Consider the following 17,865-nt stretch of genomic DNA (forward strand, 5'->3'; position numbering starts at 1 on the left):
GGCTGTACACCTTTTAATGATTAGCAGCTTTCGTTAAGTTTGGATAGATTGATGAGATATTGAGGGATAAGTATAAGTGATACTCAGTAAGTAATCAAGTGGATTGCTTTGGTATTGAATTAGAACTACCAGTGATTGACAATGTGCATTGGGGTTGGATAGATTGATCAAAGGTAAAGGCGGTGAATGAGCTAATGACAGATTAGTCAATGTTTGAGGGGCTTGTATGGGATCTAGCTAGATCTACCAATGATGTCAGGGCTTCTATAGTTACTGGTTTGTTAAACCAATGTTAGAAATGCCTTTATAAACTGTGTGTGGATGGGCTGTGCTCGTTGGCTTGTGTGGGCTCAAGGTAGGTTGGCCATTAATGGTGACACCCATGATTTGTTTAACTCTGTGTTTTATTGTCTGCCTGTTGATTCCCTCTCTAGGGTCCAAGAGGTCAACGTGGAACCAGAGGGGCCACCGGAAAGCTTGGCGCTAAGGTTAGTGTTTTTTACTCCTGTGAGGGCTCCGTCTCCTGTGCCCAGGTGCCCCTGATGCTGCCCTCCTGTGTTGATTGACATGGACAGGGCTTGGTTCTTCCTCCCTCGCACTCTTGTTCTGGCCCTTCCTCTCTTCATCTCTTCTTTTTTTTCCGCTAACCTTGTCAGTGAGTAAGTGAGATTGATCCCATGTCGACCTCACCACGGACGTACCTGCTCTGTGGAATAGAACAATTATACAATCAGTATTTGTAAAGCACTTAATCACCTGTGAGGGTATCCAGGCACTAGGGTGCTTGGCACAGTCGAAAAGCCAGGTCTTGAATCTCTTCCTGAAGTCCGCCAGTGAGAGTGGTGTCCGGAGGTGGAGGGGAACGCCGTTCCAGGACTTTGCGGCGAGGTAGGAGAATGAACAGCCTCCGCTGTTGCCTCCGTGGGTGCGTGGTGTCTGGGCGAGGGAGGCAGAGCGAAGGTCTTTGGTTAGTTGGGGGAAGTTCAGGCGGTGGTTCATGTATGCTGGTCCTTGGTCGTGGAGGGCTTTGTAGGCATGTGTCAATCAAGTGAGTCCTCAGACTGCGGAAAGGAGAAGAGGGCTACATTACATAAACTTTGCAGACATCGGTGTCCAGTTTGTTTTGAAACTGCTGATCTGTAGGTGGTTGTTCACCTAAGTAAGGTGGAGTGGTGCACTACATGAAAGATCACTCCGTCTGTGTGGTAAGGTGGAGGGGTGCACTGCATGAAAGATCACTCAGTCTGTGTGGTAAGGTGGAGTGGAGTACAGATCACAGTCTGTGTAGTAAGGTGGAGGGGTGCACTGCATGAAAGATCACTCTGTCTGTAGTAAGGTGAAGTGGTGCACTGCATGAAAGATCACTCTGTAGTAAGGTGGAGTGGTGCACTGCATGAAAGATCACTCTGTCTGTAGTAAGGTGAAGTGGTGCACTGCATGAAAGATCACTCTGTAGTAAGGTGGAGGGGTGCACTGCACGAAAGATCACTCAGCCTTTGTAGTAGGGTGTAGTGGTGCACTGCATGAAAGATCACTCAGTCTGTAGTAGGGTGGAGTGGTGCACTGCATGAAAGATCACTCAGTCTGTAGTAGGGTGGAGTGGTGCACTGCATGAAATATCACTCAGTCTGTAGTAGGGTGGAGTGGTGCACTGCATGAAAGATCACTCAGTCTTTGTAGTAGGGTGGAGTGGTGCACTGCATGAAAGATCACTCCGTCTGTGTGGTAAGGTGGAGTGGTGCACTACATGAAAGATCACTCCGTCTGTGTGGTAAGGTGGAGGGGTGCACTGCATGAAAGATCACTCCGTCTGTGTGGTAAGGTGGAGGGGTGTTCTGCATGAAAGATCACTCAGTCTGTGTGGTAAGGTGGAGTGGAGGACAGATCACAGTCTGTGTAGTAAGGTGGAGTGGTGCACTGCATGAAAGATCACTCCGTCTGTGTGGTAAGGTGGAGGGGTGCACTGCATGAAAGACCACTCCGTCTGTGTGGTAAGGTTGAAGGGTGCACTGCATGAAAGATCACTCAGTCTGTGCAGTAAGGTGGAGGGGTGCACTGCATGAAAGATCACTCAGTCTGTGTGGTAAGGTGGAGTGGAGGACAGATCACAGTCTGTGTAGTAAGGTGGAGTGGTGCACTCCATGAAAGATCACTCACTCTGTGCAGTAAGGTGAAGGGGTGCACTGCATGAAAGATCACCCCGTCTGTGTGGTAAGGTGGAGTGGAGGACAGATCACAGTCTGTGTAGTAAGGTGGAGTGGTGCACCCATGAAAGATCACTCTGTGTGTAGTAAGGTGGAGTGGTGCACTGCATGAAAGATCACTCAGTCTGTGCAGGAAGGTGGAGGGGTGCACTGCATGAAAGATCACTCAATCTTTAGTAAGGTGGAGTGGTGTACTGTATGAAAGATCACTCCATCTGTAATAAGGTGGAATGTTGCACTGCATGAAGGATCACTCAGTCTTGCAGTAAGGTGGAGGGGTGCACTGCATGAAAGCTCACTCTGTCTGTAGTAAGGTGGAGTGGTGCACTGCATGAAAGATCACTCAGTCTGTAGTAAGGTGGGGGGTGCACTGCATGAAACATCACTCAGTCTGTGTAGTAAGGTGGAAGGGTGCACTGCATGAAAGATCACTCAGTCTGTAGTAAGGTGGAGGGGTGCACTGCATGAAGGAACACTCAGTCTGTGTAGTAAGGTGGAGTGGAGCACTGCATGAAAGATCACTCAGTCTGTAGTAAGGTGGAGTGGTGCATTGCATGAAAGATCACTCCGTCTGTAGTAAGGTGGAGGGGTGCACTGCATGAAAGATCACTCAGTCTGTAGTAAGGTGGAGGGGTGCACTGCATGAAAGAACACTCAGTCTGTGTAGTAAGGTGGAGTGGTGCACTGCATGAACGATCACTCTGTCTGTGTAGTAAGGTGGAGTGGAGCACTGCATGAAAGATCGCTCAGTCTGTAGTAAGGTGGAGTGGATCACTGCATGAAAGATCACTCCGTCTGTAGTAAGGTGGAGGGGTGCACTGTATGAAAGATCACTCCATCTGTAGTAAGGTGGAATGGTGCACTGCATGAAAGATCACTCAGTCTTTGTAGTAGGGTGTAGTGGTGCATTGCATGAAAGATCACTCAGTCTGAAGTAAGGTGGAGTGGATCACTGCATGAAAGATCACTCCGTCTGTAGAAAGGTGGAGTGGTGCACTGCATGAAAGGTCACTCAGTCTGTAGTAAGGTGGAGTGGTGCATTGCATGAAAGGTCACTCAGTCTGTAGTAGGGTGGAGAGGTGCACTGCATGAAAGATCACTCAGTCTTTGTAGTAGGGTGGAGTGGTGCACTGCATGAAAGATCACTCCGTCTGTAGTAAGGTGGAGTGGTGCACTGCATGAAAGATCACTCAGTCTTTGTAGTAGGGTGGAGTTGTGCACTGCACGAAAGATCACTCAGTCTGTAGTAAGGTGGAGTGGTACATTGCATGAAAGATCACTCAGTCTGTAGTAAGGTGGAGTTGTGCACTGCATGACAGATCACTCAGTGTGTGTAGTAAGGTGGAGGGGTGCACTGCATGAAAGATCACTCAGTCTTTGTAGTAGGGTGGCGTGCTGCACTGCATGAAAGATCACTCCGTCTGTAGTAAGGTGGAGTGGTGCACTGCACGAAAGATCACTCAGTTTTTGTAGTAGGGTGGAGTGGTGCACTGCACGAAAGATCACTCAGTTTTTGTAGTAGGGTGCAGTGGTGCACTGCACAAAAGATCACTCAGTCTTTGTAGTAGGGTGGAGTGGTGTACTGCATGCAAGATCACTCAGTCTTTGTAGTAGGGTGGAGTGGTGCACTGCATGAAAGATCACTCAGTCTGTAGTAAGGTGGAGTGGTGCACTGCATGAAAGATCACTAAGTCTGTAGTAAGGTGGAGTGGTGCACTGCATGAAAGATCACTCCGTCTGTAGTAAGGTGGAGTGGTGCACTGCATGAAATATCACTCAGTCTGTAGTACGGTGGAGTGGTGCACTGCATGAAAGATCACTCAGTCTTTGTAGTAGGGTGGAGTGGTGCACTGCACGAAAGATCACTCAGCCTTTGTAGTAGGGTGTAGTGGTGCGCTGCATGAAAGATCACTCAGTCTGTAGTATGGTGGAGTGGTGCACTGCATGAAATATCACTCAGTCTGTAGTAGGGTGGAGTGGTGCACTGCATGAAAGATCACTCAGTCTTTGTAGTAGGGTGGAGTGGTGCACTGCATGAAAGATTACTCAGTCTTTGTAGTAGGGTGGAGTGGTGCACTGCACGAAAGATCACTCAGTTTTTGTAGTAGGGTGGAGTGGTGCACTGCACGAAAGATCACTCAGTTTTTGTAGTAGGGTGGAGTGGTGCACTGCACGAAAGATCACTCAGTCTTTGTAGTAGGGTGGAGTGGTGCACTGCATGAAAGATCACTCAGTCGTTGTAGTAGGGTGGAGTTGTGCACTGCATGAAAGATCACTCAGTCTTTGTAGTAGGGTGGAGTGGTGCACTGCATGAAATATCACTCAGTCTATAGTAGGGTGGTGTGGTGCACTGCATGAAAGATCACTTAGTCTTTGTAGTAGGGTGGAGTTGTGCACTGCACAAAAGATCACTCAGTCTTTCTAGTAGGGTGGTGTGGTGCACTGCACGAAAGATCACTCAGTATTTGTAGTAGGGTGGAGTGGTGCACTGCATGAAAGATCACTCAGTATTTGTAGTCGGTGAAGTGGTGCACTGCACGAAAGATCGCTCAGTCTTTGTAGTAGGGTGGAGTGGTGCACTGCATGAAAGATCACTCAGTCTTTGTAGTAGGGTGGAGTGGTGCACTGCACGAAAGATCACTCAGTTTTTGTAGTAGGGTGGAGTGGTGCACTGCACAAAAGATCACTCAGTCTTTGAAGTACGGTGGAGTGATGCACTGCATGAAAGATCACTCAGTCTTTGTAGTAGGGTGGAGTGGTGCACTGCATGAAAGATCACACAGTCGTTGTAGTAGGGTGGAGTTGTGCACTGCACGAAAGATCACTCAGTCTTTGTAGTAGGGTGGAGTGGTGCACTGCACAAAAGATCACTCAGTCTTTGTAGTAGGGTGGAGTGGTTTACTGCACAAAAGATCACTTAGTCTTTGTAGTAGGGTGGAGTGGTGCACTGTACGAAAGATCACTCAGTCTTTGTAGTAGGGTGGAGGGGTGCACTGCATGAAAGATCACTCAGTCTTTGTAGTAGGGTGGAGTGGTGCACTGCATGAAAGATCACTCAATCTTTGTAGTAGGGTGGAGTGGTGCACTGCATGAAAGATCACTCTGTGTAGTAAGGTGTAGTGGTGCACTGCATGAAAGATCAATCAGTCTTTGTAGTAGGGTGGAGTGGTGCACTGCATGAAAGATCACTCCGTCTGTAGTAAGGTGTAGTGGTGCACTGCATGAAAGATCACTTAGTCTTTGTAGTAGGGTGGAGTGGTGCACTGCATGAAAGATCACTCTGTGTAGTAGGGTGGAGTGGTGCACTGCATGAAAGATCACTCAGTCTTTGTAGTAGGGTGGAGTGGAGCACTGCATAAAATATCCCTCCGTCTGTAGTAAGGTGTAGTGGTGCACTGCATGAAAGATCACTCAGTCTTTGTAGTAGGGTGGAGTGGTGCACTGCATGAAAGATCACTCCGTCTGTAGTAAGGTGGAGTGGTGCACTGCATGAAAGATCACTCAGTCTTGTAGTAGGGTGGAGTGGTGCGCTGCACGAAAGATCACTCCGTCTGTAGTAAGGTGTAGTGGTGCACTGCATGAAAGATCACTCAGTCTGTAGTAAGGTGGAGTGGTGCACTGCATGAAAGATCACTCAGTCTTTGTAGTAGGGTGTAGTGGAGCACTGCATGAAAGATCACTCAGTCTTTGTAGTAGGGTGGAGTGGTGTACTGCATGAAAGATCACTCTGTGTAGTAAGGTGTAGTGGTGCACTGCATGAAAGATCACTCAGTCTTTGTAGTAGGGTGGAGTGGTGCACTGCATGAAAGATCACTCAGTCTTTGTAGTAGGGTGGAGTGGTGCACTGCATGAAAGATCACTCCGTCTGTAGTAAAGTGGAGTGGTGCACTGCATGAAAGATCACTCAGTCTTTGTAGTAAGGTGTAGTGGTGCACTGCACGAAAGATCACTCAGTCTTTGTAGTAGGGTGGAGTGGTGCACTGCATGAAAGATCACTCCGTCTTTGTAGTAGGGTGTAGTGGTGCACTGCACGAAAGATCACTCAGTCTTTGTAGTAGGGTGGAGTGGTGCACTGCATGAAAGATCACTCAGTCTTTGTAGTAGGGTGGAGTGGTGCACTGCATGAAAGATCACTCTGTGTAGTAAGGTGTAGTGGTGCACTGCATGAAAGATCAATCAGTCTTTGTAGTAGGGTGGAGTGGTGCACTGCATGAAAGATCACTCCGTCTGTAGTAAAGTGGAGTGGTGCACTGCATGAAAGATCACTCAGTCTTTGTAGTAAGGTGTAGTGGTGCACTGCACGAAAGATCACTCAGTCTTTGTAGTAGGGTGGAGTGGTGCACTGCATGAAAGATCACTCCGTCTTTGTAGTAGGGTGTAGTGGTGCACTGCACGAAAGATCACTCAGTCTTTGTAGTAGGGTGGAGTGGTGCACTGCATGAAAGATCACTCAGTCTTTGTAGTAGGGTGGAGTGGTGCACTGCATGAAAGATCACTCTGTGTAGTAAGGTGTAGTGGTGCACTGCATGAAAGATCAATCAGTCTTTGTAGTAGGGTGGAGTGGTGCACTGCATGAAAGATCACTCCGTCTGTAGTAAGGTGTAGTGGTGCACTGCATGAAAGACCACTCAGTCTTTGTAGTAGGGTGGAGTGGTGCACTGCATGAAAGATCACTCTGTGTAGTAGGGTGGAGTGGTGCACTGCATGAAAGATCACTCAGTCTTTGTAGTAGGGTGGAGTGGTGCACTGCATAAAAGATCACTTCGTCTGTAGTAAGGTGTAGTGGTGCACTGCATGAAAGATCACTCAGTCTTTGTAGTAGGGTGGAGTGGTGCACTGCATGAAAGATCACTCCGTCTGTAGTAAGGTAGAGTGGTGCACTGCATGAAAGATCACTCAGTCTTTGTAGTAGGGTGGAGTGGTGCATTGCATGAAAGATCACCCAGTCTTTGTAGTAGGGTGGAGTGGTGCTCTGCATGAAAGATCACTCCATCTGTAGAAAGGTGGAGTGGTGCACTGCATGAAAGATCACTCAGTCTTTGTAGTAAGGTGTAGTGGTGCACTGCACGAAAGATCACTCAGTCTTTGTAGTAGGGTGGAGTGGTGCACTGCATGAAAGATCACTCTGTCTTTGTAGTAGGGTGTAGTGGTGCACTGCACGAAAGATCACTCAGTCGTGGTAGTAGGGTGGAGTGGTGCATTGCATGAAAGATCACTCAGTCTTTGTAGTAGGGTGGAGTGGTGCACTGCATGAAAAATCACTCTGTGTAGTAAGGTGTAGTGGTGCACTGCATGAAAGATCACTCTGGCTTTGTAGTAGGGTGGAGTGGTGCACTGCATGAAAGATCACTCAGTCTTTGTAGTAGGGTGGAGTGGTGCACTGCATGAAAGATCACTCAGTCTTTGTAGTAGGGTGGAGTGGTGCACTGCATGAAAGATCACTTTGTCTGTAGTAAGGTGGAGTGGTGCACTGCATGAAAGATCACTCTGTCTTTGTAGCAGGGTGTAGTGGTGCACTGCACGAAAGATCACTCAGTCTTTGTAGTAGGGTGGAGTGGTGCACTGCATGAAAGATCACTCAGCTTTTGTAGTAGGGTGGAGTGGTGCACTGATGAAAGATCACTCCGTCTGTAGTAAGGTGGAGTGGTGCACTGCATGAAAGATCACCCAGTCTTTGCAGTAGGGTGGAGTGGTGCACTGCACGAAAGATCACTCAGTCTTTGTAGTAGGGTGGAATGGTGCACTGCACAAAAGATCACTCAGTCTTTGTAGTAGGGTGGAGTGGTGCACTGCATGAAAGATCACTCAGTCTTTGTAGTAGGGTGAAGTGGTGCACTGCATGAAAAATCACTCAGTCTTTGTAGTAGGGTGGAGTGGTGCACTGCACGAAAGATCACTCAGTCTTTGTAGTAGGGTGGAGTTGTGCACTGCATGAAAGATCACTCCGTCTTTGTAGTAGGGTGGAGTGGTGCACTGCATGAAAGATCACTCAGTCTTTGTAGTAGGGTGGAGTGGTGCACTGCATGAAAGATCACTCAGTCTTTGTTGTAGGTTGGAGTGGAGCACTGCATGAAAGATCACTCAGTCTGTAGTAAGGTGGAGTAGATCACTGCATGAAAGATCACTCAGTCTGTAGTAAGGTGGAGTGGTGCACTGCATGAAAGATCACTCAGTCTGTAGTAAGGTGGAGTGGTGCTCTGCATGAAAGATAACTCTGTCTTTGTAGTAGGGTGTAGTGGTGCACTGCATGAAAGATCACTCCGTCTTTGTAGTAAGGTGTAGTGGTGCACTGCATGAAAGATCACTCTGGCTTTGTAGTAGGGTGGAGTGGTGCACTGCATGAAAGATCACTCAGTCTTTGTAGTAGGGTGGAGTGGTGCACTGCATGAAGGATCACTCATTCTTTGTAGTAGGGTGGAGTGGTGCACTGCATGAAAGATCACTTTGTCTGTAGTAAGGTGGAGTGGTGCACTGCACGAAAGATCACTCAGTCTTTGTAGCAGGGTGTAGTGGTGCACTGCACGAAAGATCACTCAGTCTTTGTAGTAGGGTGGAGTGGTGCACTGCATGAAAGATCACTCAGTTTTTGTAGTAGGGTGGAGTGGTGCACTGATGAAAGATCACTCCGTCTGTAGTAAGGTGGAGTGGTGCACTGCATGAAAGATCACCCAGTCTTTGTAGTAGGGTGGAGTGGTGCACTGCATGAAAGATCACTCAGTCTTTGTAGTAGGGTGGAATGGTGCACTCCACAAAAGATCACTCAGTCTTTGTAGTAGGGTGGAGTGGTGCACTGCATGAAAGATCACTCAGTCTTTGTAGTAGGGTGAAGTGGTGCACTGCATGAAAAATCACTCAGTCTTTGTAGTAGGGTGGAGTGGTGCACTGCACGAAAGATCACTCAGTCTTTGTAGTAGGGTGGAGTTGTGCACTGCATGAAAGATCACTCCGTCTGTAGTAAGGTGGAGTGGAGCACTGCACGAAAGATCACTCAGCCTTTGTAGTAGGGTGGAGTGGTGCACTGCATGAAAGATCACTCCGTCTTTGTAGTAGGGTGGAGTGGTGCACTGCATGAAAGATCACTCTGTCTGTAGTAAGGTGGAGTAGATCACTGCATGAAAGATCACTCAGTCTGTAGTAAGGTGGAGTGGTGCGCTGCATGAAAGATCACTCAGTCTGTAGTAAGGTAGAGTGGTGCTCTGCATGAAAGATAACTCTGTCTTTGTAGTAGGGTGTAGTGGTGCACTGCATGAAAGATCACTCCGTCTTTGTAGTAGGGTGTAGTGGTGCACTGCATGAAAGATCACTCTGTCTTTGTTGTAGGGTGGAGGGGTGCATGAAAGTTCACTCCGTCTTTGTAGTAGGGTGGAGTGGAGCACTGCATGAAAGATCACTCAGTCTTTGTAGTAGGGTGTAGTGGTGCACTGCATGAAAGATCACTCCGTCTTTGTTGTAGGGTGGAGTGGTGCACTGCATGAAAGATCACTCCGTCTTTGTAGTAGGGTGGAGGGGTGCACTGCACGAAAGATCACTCAGTCTTTGTAGTAGGGTGTAGTGGTGCACTGCATGAAAGATCACTCAGTCTTTGTTGTAGGGTGGAGTGGTGCACTGCATGAAAGATCACTCCGTCTTTGTAGTAAGGTGGAGTGGTGCACTGCACGAAAGATCACTCAGTCTTTGTAGTAATGTGTAGTGGTGCACTGCATGAAAGATCACTCCGTCTTTGTTGTAGGGTGGAGTGGTGCACTGCACGAAATATCACTCAGTCTTTGTAGTAGGGTGTAGTGGTGCACTGCATGAAAGATCACTCCGTCTTTGTTGTAGGGTGGAGTGGTGCACTGCATGAAAGATCACTCAGTCTTTGTAGTAGGGTGTAGTGGTGCACTGCATGAAAGATCACTCCGTCTTTGTTGTAGGGTGGAGTGGTGCACTGCATGAAAGATCACTCCATCTTTGTAGTAGGGTGGAGGGGTGCACTGCACGAAAGATCACTCAGTCTTTGTTGTAGGGTGGAGTGGTGCACTGCACGAAAGATCACTCAGTCTTTGTTGTAGGGTGGAGTGGAACACTGCACGAAAGATCACTCAGTCTTTGTTGTAGGGTGGAGTGGTGCACTGCATGAAAGATCACTCCGTCTTTGTTGTAGGGTGGAGTGGTGCACTGCATGAAAGATCACTCAGTCTTTGTAGTAGGGTGGAGGGGTGCACTGCACGAAAGATCACTCAGTCTTTGTTGTAGGGTGGAGTGGTGCACTGCATGAAAGATCCCTCTGTCTTTGTAGTAGGGTGGAGTGGAGCACTGCACGAAAGATCACTCAGTCTTTGTTGTAGGGTGGAGTGGTGCACTGCATGAAAGATCACTCCATCTTTGTAGTAGGGTGGAGGGGTGCACTGCATGAAAGATCACTCCGTCTTTGTAGTAGGGTGTAGTGGTGCACTGCATGAAAGCACTCCGTCTTTGTTGTAGGGTGGAGTGGTGCACTGCATGAAAGATCACTCCGTCTTTGTAGTAGGGTGGAGTGGAGCACTGCACGAAAGATCACTCAGTCTTTGTTGTAGGGTGGAGTGGTGCACTGCATGAAAGATCACTCCGTCTTTGTAGTGGTGTGGAGTGGTGCACTGCATGAAAGATCACTCAGTCTTTGTTGTAGGGTGGAGTGGAGCACTGCACAAAAGATCACTCAGTCTGTAGTAAGGTGGGGTGGCGCACTGCACGAAAGATCACTCAGTCTGTAGTAAGGTGGAGTGGTGCACTGCATGAAAGATCACTCAGTCTGTAGTAAGGTGGGGTGGTGCACTGCATGAAAGATCACTCAGTCTGTAGTAAGGTGGAGTGGTGCACTGCATGAAAGCTCACTCTGTCTGTAGTAAGGTGGGGTGGTGCACTGCATGAAAGATCACTCAGTCTGTAGTAAGGTGGAGTGGTGCACTGCATGAAAGCTCGCTCTGTCTGTAGTAAGGTGGAGTGGTGCACTGCATGACAGATCACTCAGTCTGTAGTAAGGTGGAGTGGTGCACTGCATGAAAGATCACTCAGTCTTTGTAGTAGGGTGGAGTGGTGCACTGCACGAAAGATCACTCAGTCTGTAGTAAGGTGGAGTGATGCTTTCCTCTCTGCTAATGTGGGGTGGGGATTCTGTTGAAGAATGTAGGAAGAGAGGTGCAGTCTCTATACTGCAGGCAAAGAGGTGCGGTGCAGTGTTTGTACTCTGGGTAGGGGGGTGCAGTGCAGTTTATAGTGTGTTGCGGTCTCTATACTAGAGACACGGAAAGGCATTCTTTATGCTGTGGGCTGGGGAAGTGTGTTCTCTGTCCTGTGTACAGAGAGCTGCAGTCTCTGTGCTGTGTGCAGAGAGGTGCAGCATCTTCTAGGTGTTGGCTGGGGTGCCCGCATGGCAAGGGGGCAGGGAAGTGCCCGCATGGCCCGGGGGCAGGGAAGTGCCCGCATGGCCAGGGGGCAGGGAGGTGCCCGCATGGCCCGGGGGCAGGGAGGTGCCCGCATGGCCAGGGGGCAGGGAGGTGCCCGCAAGGCCCGGGGGGGGAGGGAGCCCCTCCTCGGATGCGCGGTCCCTCCCCGCCCCTGCTCGTCTCCCCCTTGTCTCGGGCTGGTGCCTGGCTCTCCCCCGGTGCCCGTATGCCCCGTGCGTGCCCACGCTCGCCCACCTGTCCCTGGGCGTCTAATAACATGTCATTCCTGTCTCACCCCCCTCCTCCCCTCTCTGTCTCTGCACGCATCCGGCGCTGGGAGCAGCAGGTGAGGCTGCGGGCTGTGCAGGTGGGGCCTGGGGTGGGGGCAGGTGGGGGCCCGGGCAGTCAGTCTGATGCCAGCCTCTGCCCCGGCCCCCGCCCGGATCACTCCAGCCTGCACTGTCTGCAGCAGACCACGCGGGGACCCCTGGGGTACCCTTCGGTACACACCGCCCCTGAGGAGGCTCTGCTGTACACACAGACCACACCTGAGGAGGCTCTGCTGTACACAGACCGCCCCTGAGGAGGCTCTGCTGTGCACAGACCGCCCCTGATGAGGCACCGCTGTACACAGACCTCCCCCGATGAGGCACTGCTGTACACAGACCGCCCCTGATGAGGCGCTGCTGTGCACAGACCACACCTGAGGAGGCTCTGCTGTGCACAGACCTCCCCTGATGAGGCACTGCTGTACACAGACCGCCCCTGATGAGGCGCTGCTGTGCACAGACCACACCTGATGAGGCACTGCTGTGCACAGACCACACCTGATGAGGCACTGCTGTACACAGACCGCCCCTGATGAGGCACTGCTGTACACAGACCACACCTGATGAGGCACTGCTGTACACAGACCGCCCCTGATGAGGCACTGCTGTACACAGACCACACCTGATGAGGCACTGCTGTACACAGACCGCCCCTGATGAGGCACTGCTGTACACAGACCGCCCCTGATGAGGCACTGCTGTACACAGACCTCCCCTGATGAGGCACTGCTGTACACAGACCGCCCCTGATGAGGCACCGCTGTACACAGACCTCCCCCGATGAGGCACTGCTGTACACAGACCGCCCCTGATGAGGCACTGCTGTACACAGACCTCCCCTGATGAGGCACTGCTGTACACAGACCGCCCCTGATGAGGCACCGCTGTACACAGACCTCCCCCGATGAGGCACTGCTGTACACAGACCACACCTGATGAGGCACCGCTGTACACAGACCTCCCCTGATGAGGCACTGCTGTACACAGACCGCCCCTGATGAGGCACTGCTGTACACAGACCTCCCCCGATGAGGCACTGCTGTACACAGACCACACCCGATGAGGGACTGCTGTACACAGACCTCCCCTGATGAGGCACTGCTGTACACAGACCGCCCCTGATGAGGCACCGCTGTACACAGACCTCCCCCGATGAGGCACTGCTGTACACAGACCGCCCCTGATGAGGCGCTGCTGTACACAGACCACACCTGATGAGGCACTGCTGTGCACAGACCACACCTGATGAGGCACTGCTGTACACAGACCGCCCCTGATGAGGCACTGCTGTACACAGACCTCCCCTGATGAGGCACTGCTGTACACAGACCGCCCCTGATGAGGCACCGCTGTACACAGACCTCCCCCGATGAGGCACTGCTGTACACAGACCGCCCCTGATGAGGCACTGCTGTACACAGACCTCCCCCGATGAGGCACTGCTGTACACAGACCTCCCCTGATGAGGCACTGCTGTACACAGACCTCCCCTGATGAGGCACTGCTGTACACAGACCGCCCCTGATGAGGCACCGCTGTACACAGACCTCCCCCGATGAGGCACTGCTGTACACAGACCGCCCCTGATGAGGCGCTGCTGTGCACAGACCACACCTGATGAGGCACTGGTGTGCACAGACCACACCTGATGAGGCACTGCTGTACACAGACCGCCCCTGATGAGGCACTGCTGTACACAGACCTCCCCCGATGAGGCACTGCTGTACACAGACCTCCCCATATGAGGCACTGCTGTGCACAGACCTCCCCTGATGAGGCACTGCTGTACACAGACCTCCTCTGATGAGGCACTGCTGTGCACAGACCACACCTGATGAGGCACTGCTGTACACAGACCGCCCAATGAGGCACTGCTGTACACAGACCTCCGCCGATGAGGCACTGCTGTACATAGACCTCCCCTGATGAGGCACTGCTGTGCACAGACCTCCCCTGATGAGGCACTGCTGTACACAGACCTCCCCTGATGAGGCACTGCTGTACACAGACCGCCCCTGATGAGGCACTGCTGTGCACAGACCTCCCCTGATGAGGCACTGCTGTACACAGACCTCACCTGATGAGGCACTGCTGTACACAGACCTCCCCTGATGAGGCACTGCTGTACACAGACCTCCCCTGATGAGGCACTGCTGTACACGGCCGCCCCTGATGAGGCATTGCTTTGCACGGACCTCCTCAGATGAGGCACTGCTGTACACAGACCTCCCTGATGAGGCACTGCTGTACACAGACCTCCCCTGATGAGGCACTGCTGTACACAGACCTCCCCTGATGAGGCGCTGCTGTACACGGGCCGCCCCTGATGAGGCACTGCTGTGCACAGACCTCCTCAGATGAGGCACTGCTGTACACAGACCTCCCCTGATGAGGCACTGCTGTACACAGACCTCCCCTGATGAGGCACTGCTGTACACAGACCTCCCCTGATGAGGCATTGCTGTGCACAGACCTCCTCAGATGAGGCACTGCTGTACACAGACCTCCCTGATGAGGCACTGCTGTACACACAGACCTCCTCAGATGAGGCACTGCTGTCCACAGACCTCCCCTGATGAGGCACCGCTGTACACAGACCTCCCCTGATGAGGCACTGCTGTGCACAGACCTCCTCAGATGAGGCACTGCTGTACACAGACCTCCCCTGATGAGGCACTGCTGTGCACAGACCTCCCCTGATGAGGCACTGCTGTGCACAGACCTCCTCAGATGAGGCACTGCTGTACACAGACCTCCCCTGATGAGGCACTGTTGTACACCCAGACCTCCCCTGATGAGGCACCGCTGTACACAGACCTCCCCTGATGAGGCACTGCTGTACACCCAGACCTCCCCTGATGAGGCACCGCTGTACACAGACCTCCCCTGATGAGGCACTGCTGTACACGGGCCGCCCCTGATGAGGCATTGCTGTGCACAGACCTCCTCAGATGAGGCACTGCTGTACACAGACCTCCCTGATGAGGCACTGCTGTACACACAAACCTCCTCAGATGAGGCACTGCTGTCCACAGACCTCCCCTGATGAGGCACTGCTGTACACACAAACCTCCTCAGACGAGGCACTGCTGTACACAGACCTCCCCTGATGAGGCACTGCTGTGCACAGACCTCCTCAGATGAGGCACTGCTGTACACAGACCTCCCCTGATGAGGCACTGCTGTACACCAAGACCTCCCCTGATGAGGCACCGCTGTACACAGACCTCCCCTGATGAGGCACTGCTGTACACGGGCCGCCCCTGATGAGGCATTGCTGTGCACAGACCTCCTCAGATGAGGCACTGCTGTACACAGACCTCCCTGATGAGGCACTGCTGTACACACAGACCTCCTCAGATGAGGCACTGCTGTCCACAGACCTCCCCTGATGAGGCACTGCTGTACACACAAACCTCCTCAGACGAGGCACTGCTGTACACAGACCTCCCCTGATGAGGCACTGCTGTACACAGACCTCCCCCGATGAGGCACTGCTGTACACGGCCGCCCCTGATGAGGCACTGCTGTGCACAGACCTCCTCAGATGAGGCACTGCTGTACACAGACCTCCCTGATGAGGCACTGCTGTACACACAGACCTCCTCACACGAGGCACTGCTGTCCACAGACCTCCCCTGATGAGGCACTGCTGTAAACACAAACCTCCTCAGATGAGGCACTGTTGTACACAGACCTCCCCTGATGAGGCACTGCTGTGCACAGACCTCCCCCGATGAGGCACTGCTGTACACAGACCTCCCCTGATGAGGCACTGCTGTACACACAGACCTCCTCAGATGAGGCACTGCTGTACACAGACCTCCCCTGATGAGGCACTGCTGTACACACAAACCTCCTCAGATGAGGCACTGCTGTGCACAGACCTCCCCTGATGAGGCACTGCTGCAAACAGACCACCCCCGAAGAGGCACTGATGTACACAGACCTCCCCTGACGAGGCACTGCTGTGCACAGACCTCCTCTGATGAGGCACTGCTGTGCACAGACCTCCCCTGATGAGGCACTGCTGCAAACAGACCGCCCAATGAGGCACTGCTGTACACAGACCTCCCCTGATGAGGCACTGCTGTACACACAGACCGCCCCTGATGAGGCACTGCTGCACACAGGCTGCCCCTTCGCACAGGCTCCAGCAGGGCTCTCCTGTATTCATACACACAGGCTCCAGCAGGGCTCTCCTGTATTCATACACACACAGGCTCCAGCAGGGCTCTCCTGTATTCATACACACACAGGCTCCAGCAGGGCTCTCCTGTATTCATACACACAGGCTCCAGCAGGACTTCCCTGTATTCACACACAGGCTCCGACAGGGCTCCCCTGTATTCATACACACAGGCTCCAGCAGGGCTCTCCTGTATTCACACACAGGCTCCAGCAGGGCTCTCCTGTATTCATACACACAGGCTCCAGTAGGGCTCTCCTGTATTCACACACAGGCTCCAGCAGGGCTCTCCTGTATTCATACACACAGGCTCCAGCAGGGCTCTCCTGTATTCATACACACACAGGCTCCAGCAGGGCTCCCCTGTATTCATACACACACAGGCTCCAGCAGGGCTCTCCTGTATTCATACACACACAGGCTCCAGCAGGGCTCCCCTGTATTCATACACACAGGCTCCAGCAGGGCTCTCCTGTATTCATACACACAGGCTCCGACAGGGCTCCCCTGTATTCATACACACACAGGCTCCAGCAGGGCTCCCCTGTATTCATACACACAGGCTCCAGCAGGGCTCTCCTGTATTCATACACACACAGGCTCCAGCAGGGCTCCCCTGTATTCATACACACACAGGCTCCAGCAGGGCTCCCCTGTATTCATACACACACAGGCTCCAGCAGGGCTCTCCTGTATTCACACACAGGCTCCAGCAGGGCTCTCCTGTATTCACACAGGCTCCAGCAGGGCTCTCCTGTATTCACACAGGCTCCAGCAGGGCTCTCCTGTATTCATACACACAGGCTCCAGCAGGGCTCTCCTGTATTCATACACACAGGCTCCAGCAGGGCTCTCCTGTATTCATACACACAGGCTCAGCAGGGCTCTCCTGTATTCATACACACAGGCTCCAGCAGGGCTCTCCTGTATTCATACACACAGGCTCAGCAGGGCTCTCCTGTATTTACGCAGGCTCCAGCAGGGCTCTCCTTTATTTGCAGAGGCTCCAGCAGGGCTCTCCTTTATTCACACAGGCTCCAACAGGGCTCCCCTGTAGTCACACACAGGCTCCAGCAGGGCTCTCCTGTATTCACACAGGCTCCAGCAGGGCTCTCATGTAGTCACAGAGGGTCCAGCAGAGCTCTCCTGTATTCATTCACACACAGGCTCCATCAGGGCTCTCCTGTATTCACACACAGTCTCCAACAGGGCTCTCCTGTATTCACACACAGGCTCCAGCAGGGCTATCCTGTATTCATACACACACAGGTTCCAGCAGGACTTCCCTGTATTCACACACAGGCTCCAGCAGGGCTCTCCTGTATTCACACACAGGCTCCAGCAGGGCTCTCCTGTATTCATACACACACAGGCTCCAGCAGGGCTCTCCTGTATTCATACACACACAGGCTCCAGCAGGGCTCTCCTGTATTCACACACAGGCTCCAGCAGGGCTCTCCTGTATTCATACACAGGCTCCAGCAGGGCTCCCCTGTATTCATACACACAGGCTCAGCAGGGCTCTCCTGTATTCATACACACACAGGCACCGACAGGGCTCTCCTCTATTCATACACACACAGGCTCCAGCAGGGCTCTCCTGTATTCATACACACAGGCTCCAGCAGGGCTCTCCTGTATTCATACACACACAGGCTCCAGCAGGGCTCTCCTGTATTCATACACACACAGGCTCCAGCAGGGCTCTCCTGTATTCATACACACACAGGCTCCAGCAG

The 17,865-nt window shown here is 52.2% G+C and overlaps 1 protein-coding gene across 1 annotated transcript in view; it reads left to right on the top strand.

Moving 5' to 3' along the window:
- The window catches only part of COL11A2 (collagen type XI alpha 2 chain), a 375,761-nt gene that overhangs the window by 230,396 nt on the left and 127,500 nt on the right, over positions 1–17,865 (top strand). The window contains exon 34 of the mRNA XM_086920653.1: positions 435–488. Coding sequence (XP_086776779.1) covers positions 435–488 — 54 coding nt within the window. The remainder of the gene's footprint in view (positions 1–434; positions 489–17,865) is intronic.

Source organism: Lissotriton vulgaris, chromosome 5 (assembly GCF_964263255.1).
Source record: "Lissotriton vulgaris chromosome 5, aLisVul1.2, whole genome shotgun sequence".
NCBI lineage: Eukaryota > Metazoa > Chordata > Amphibia > Caudata > Salamandridae > Lissotriton > Lissotriton vulgaris.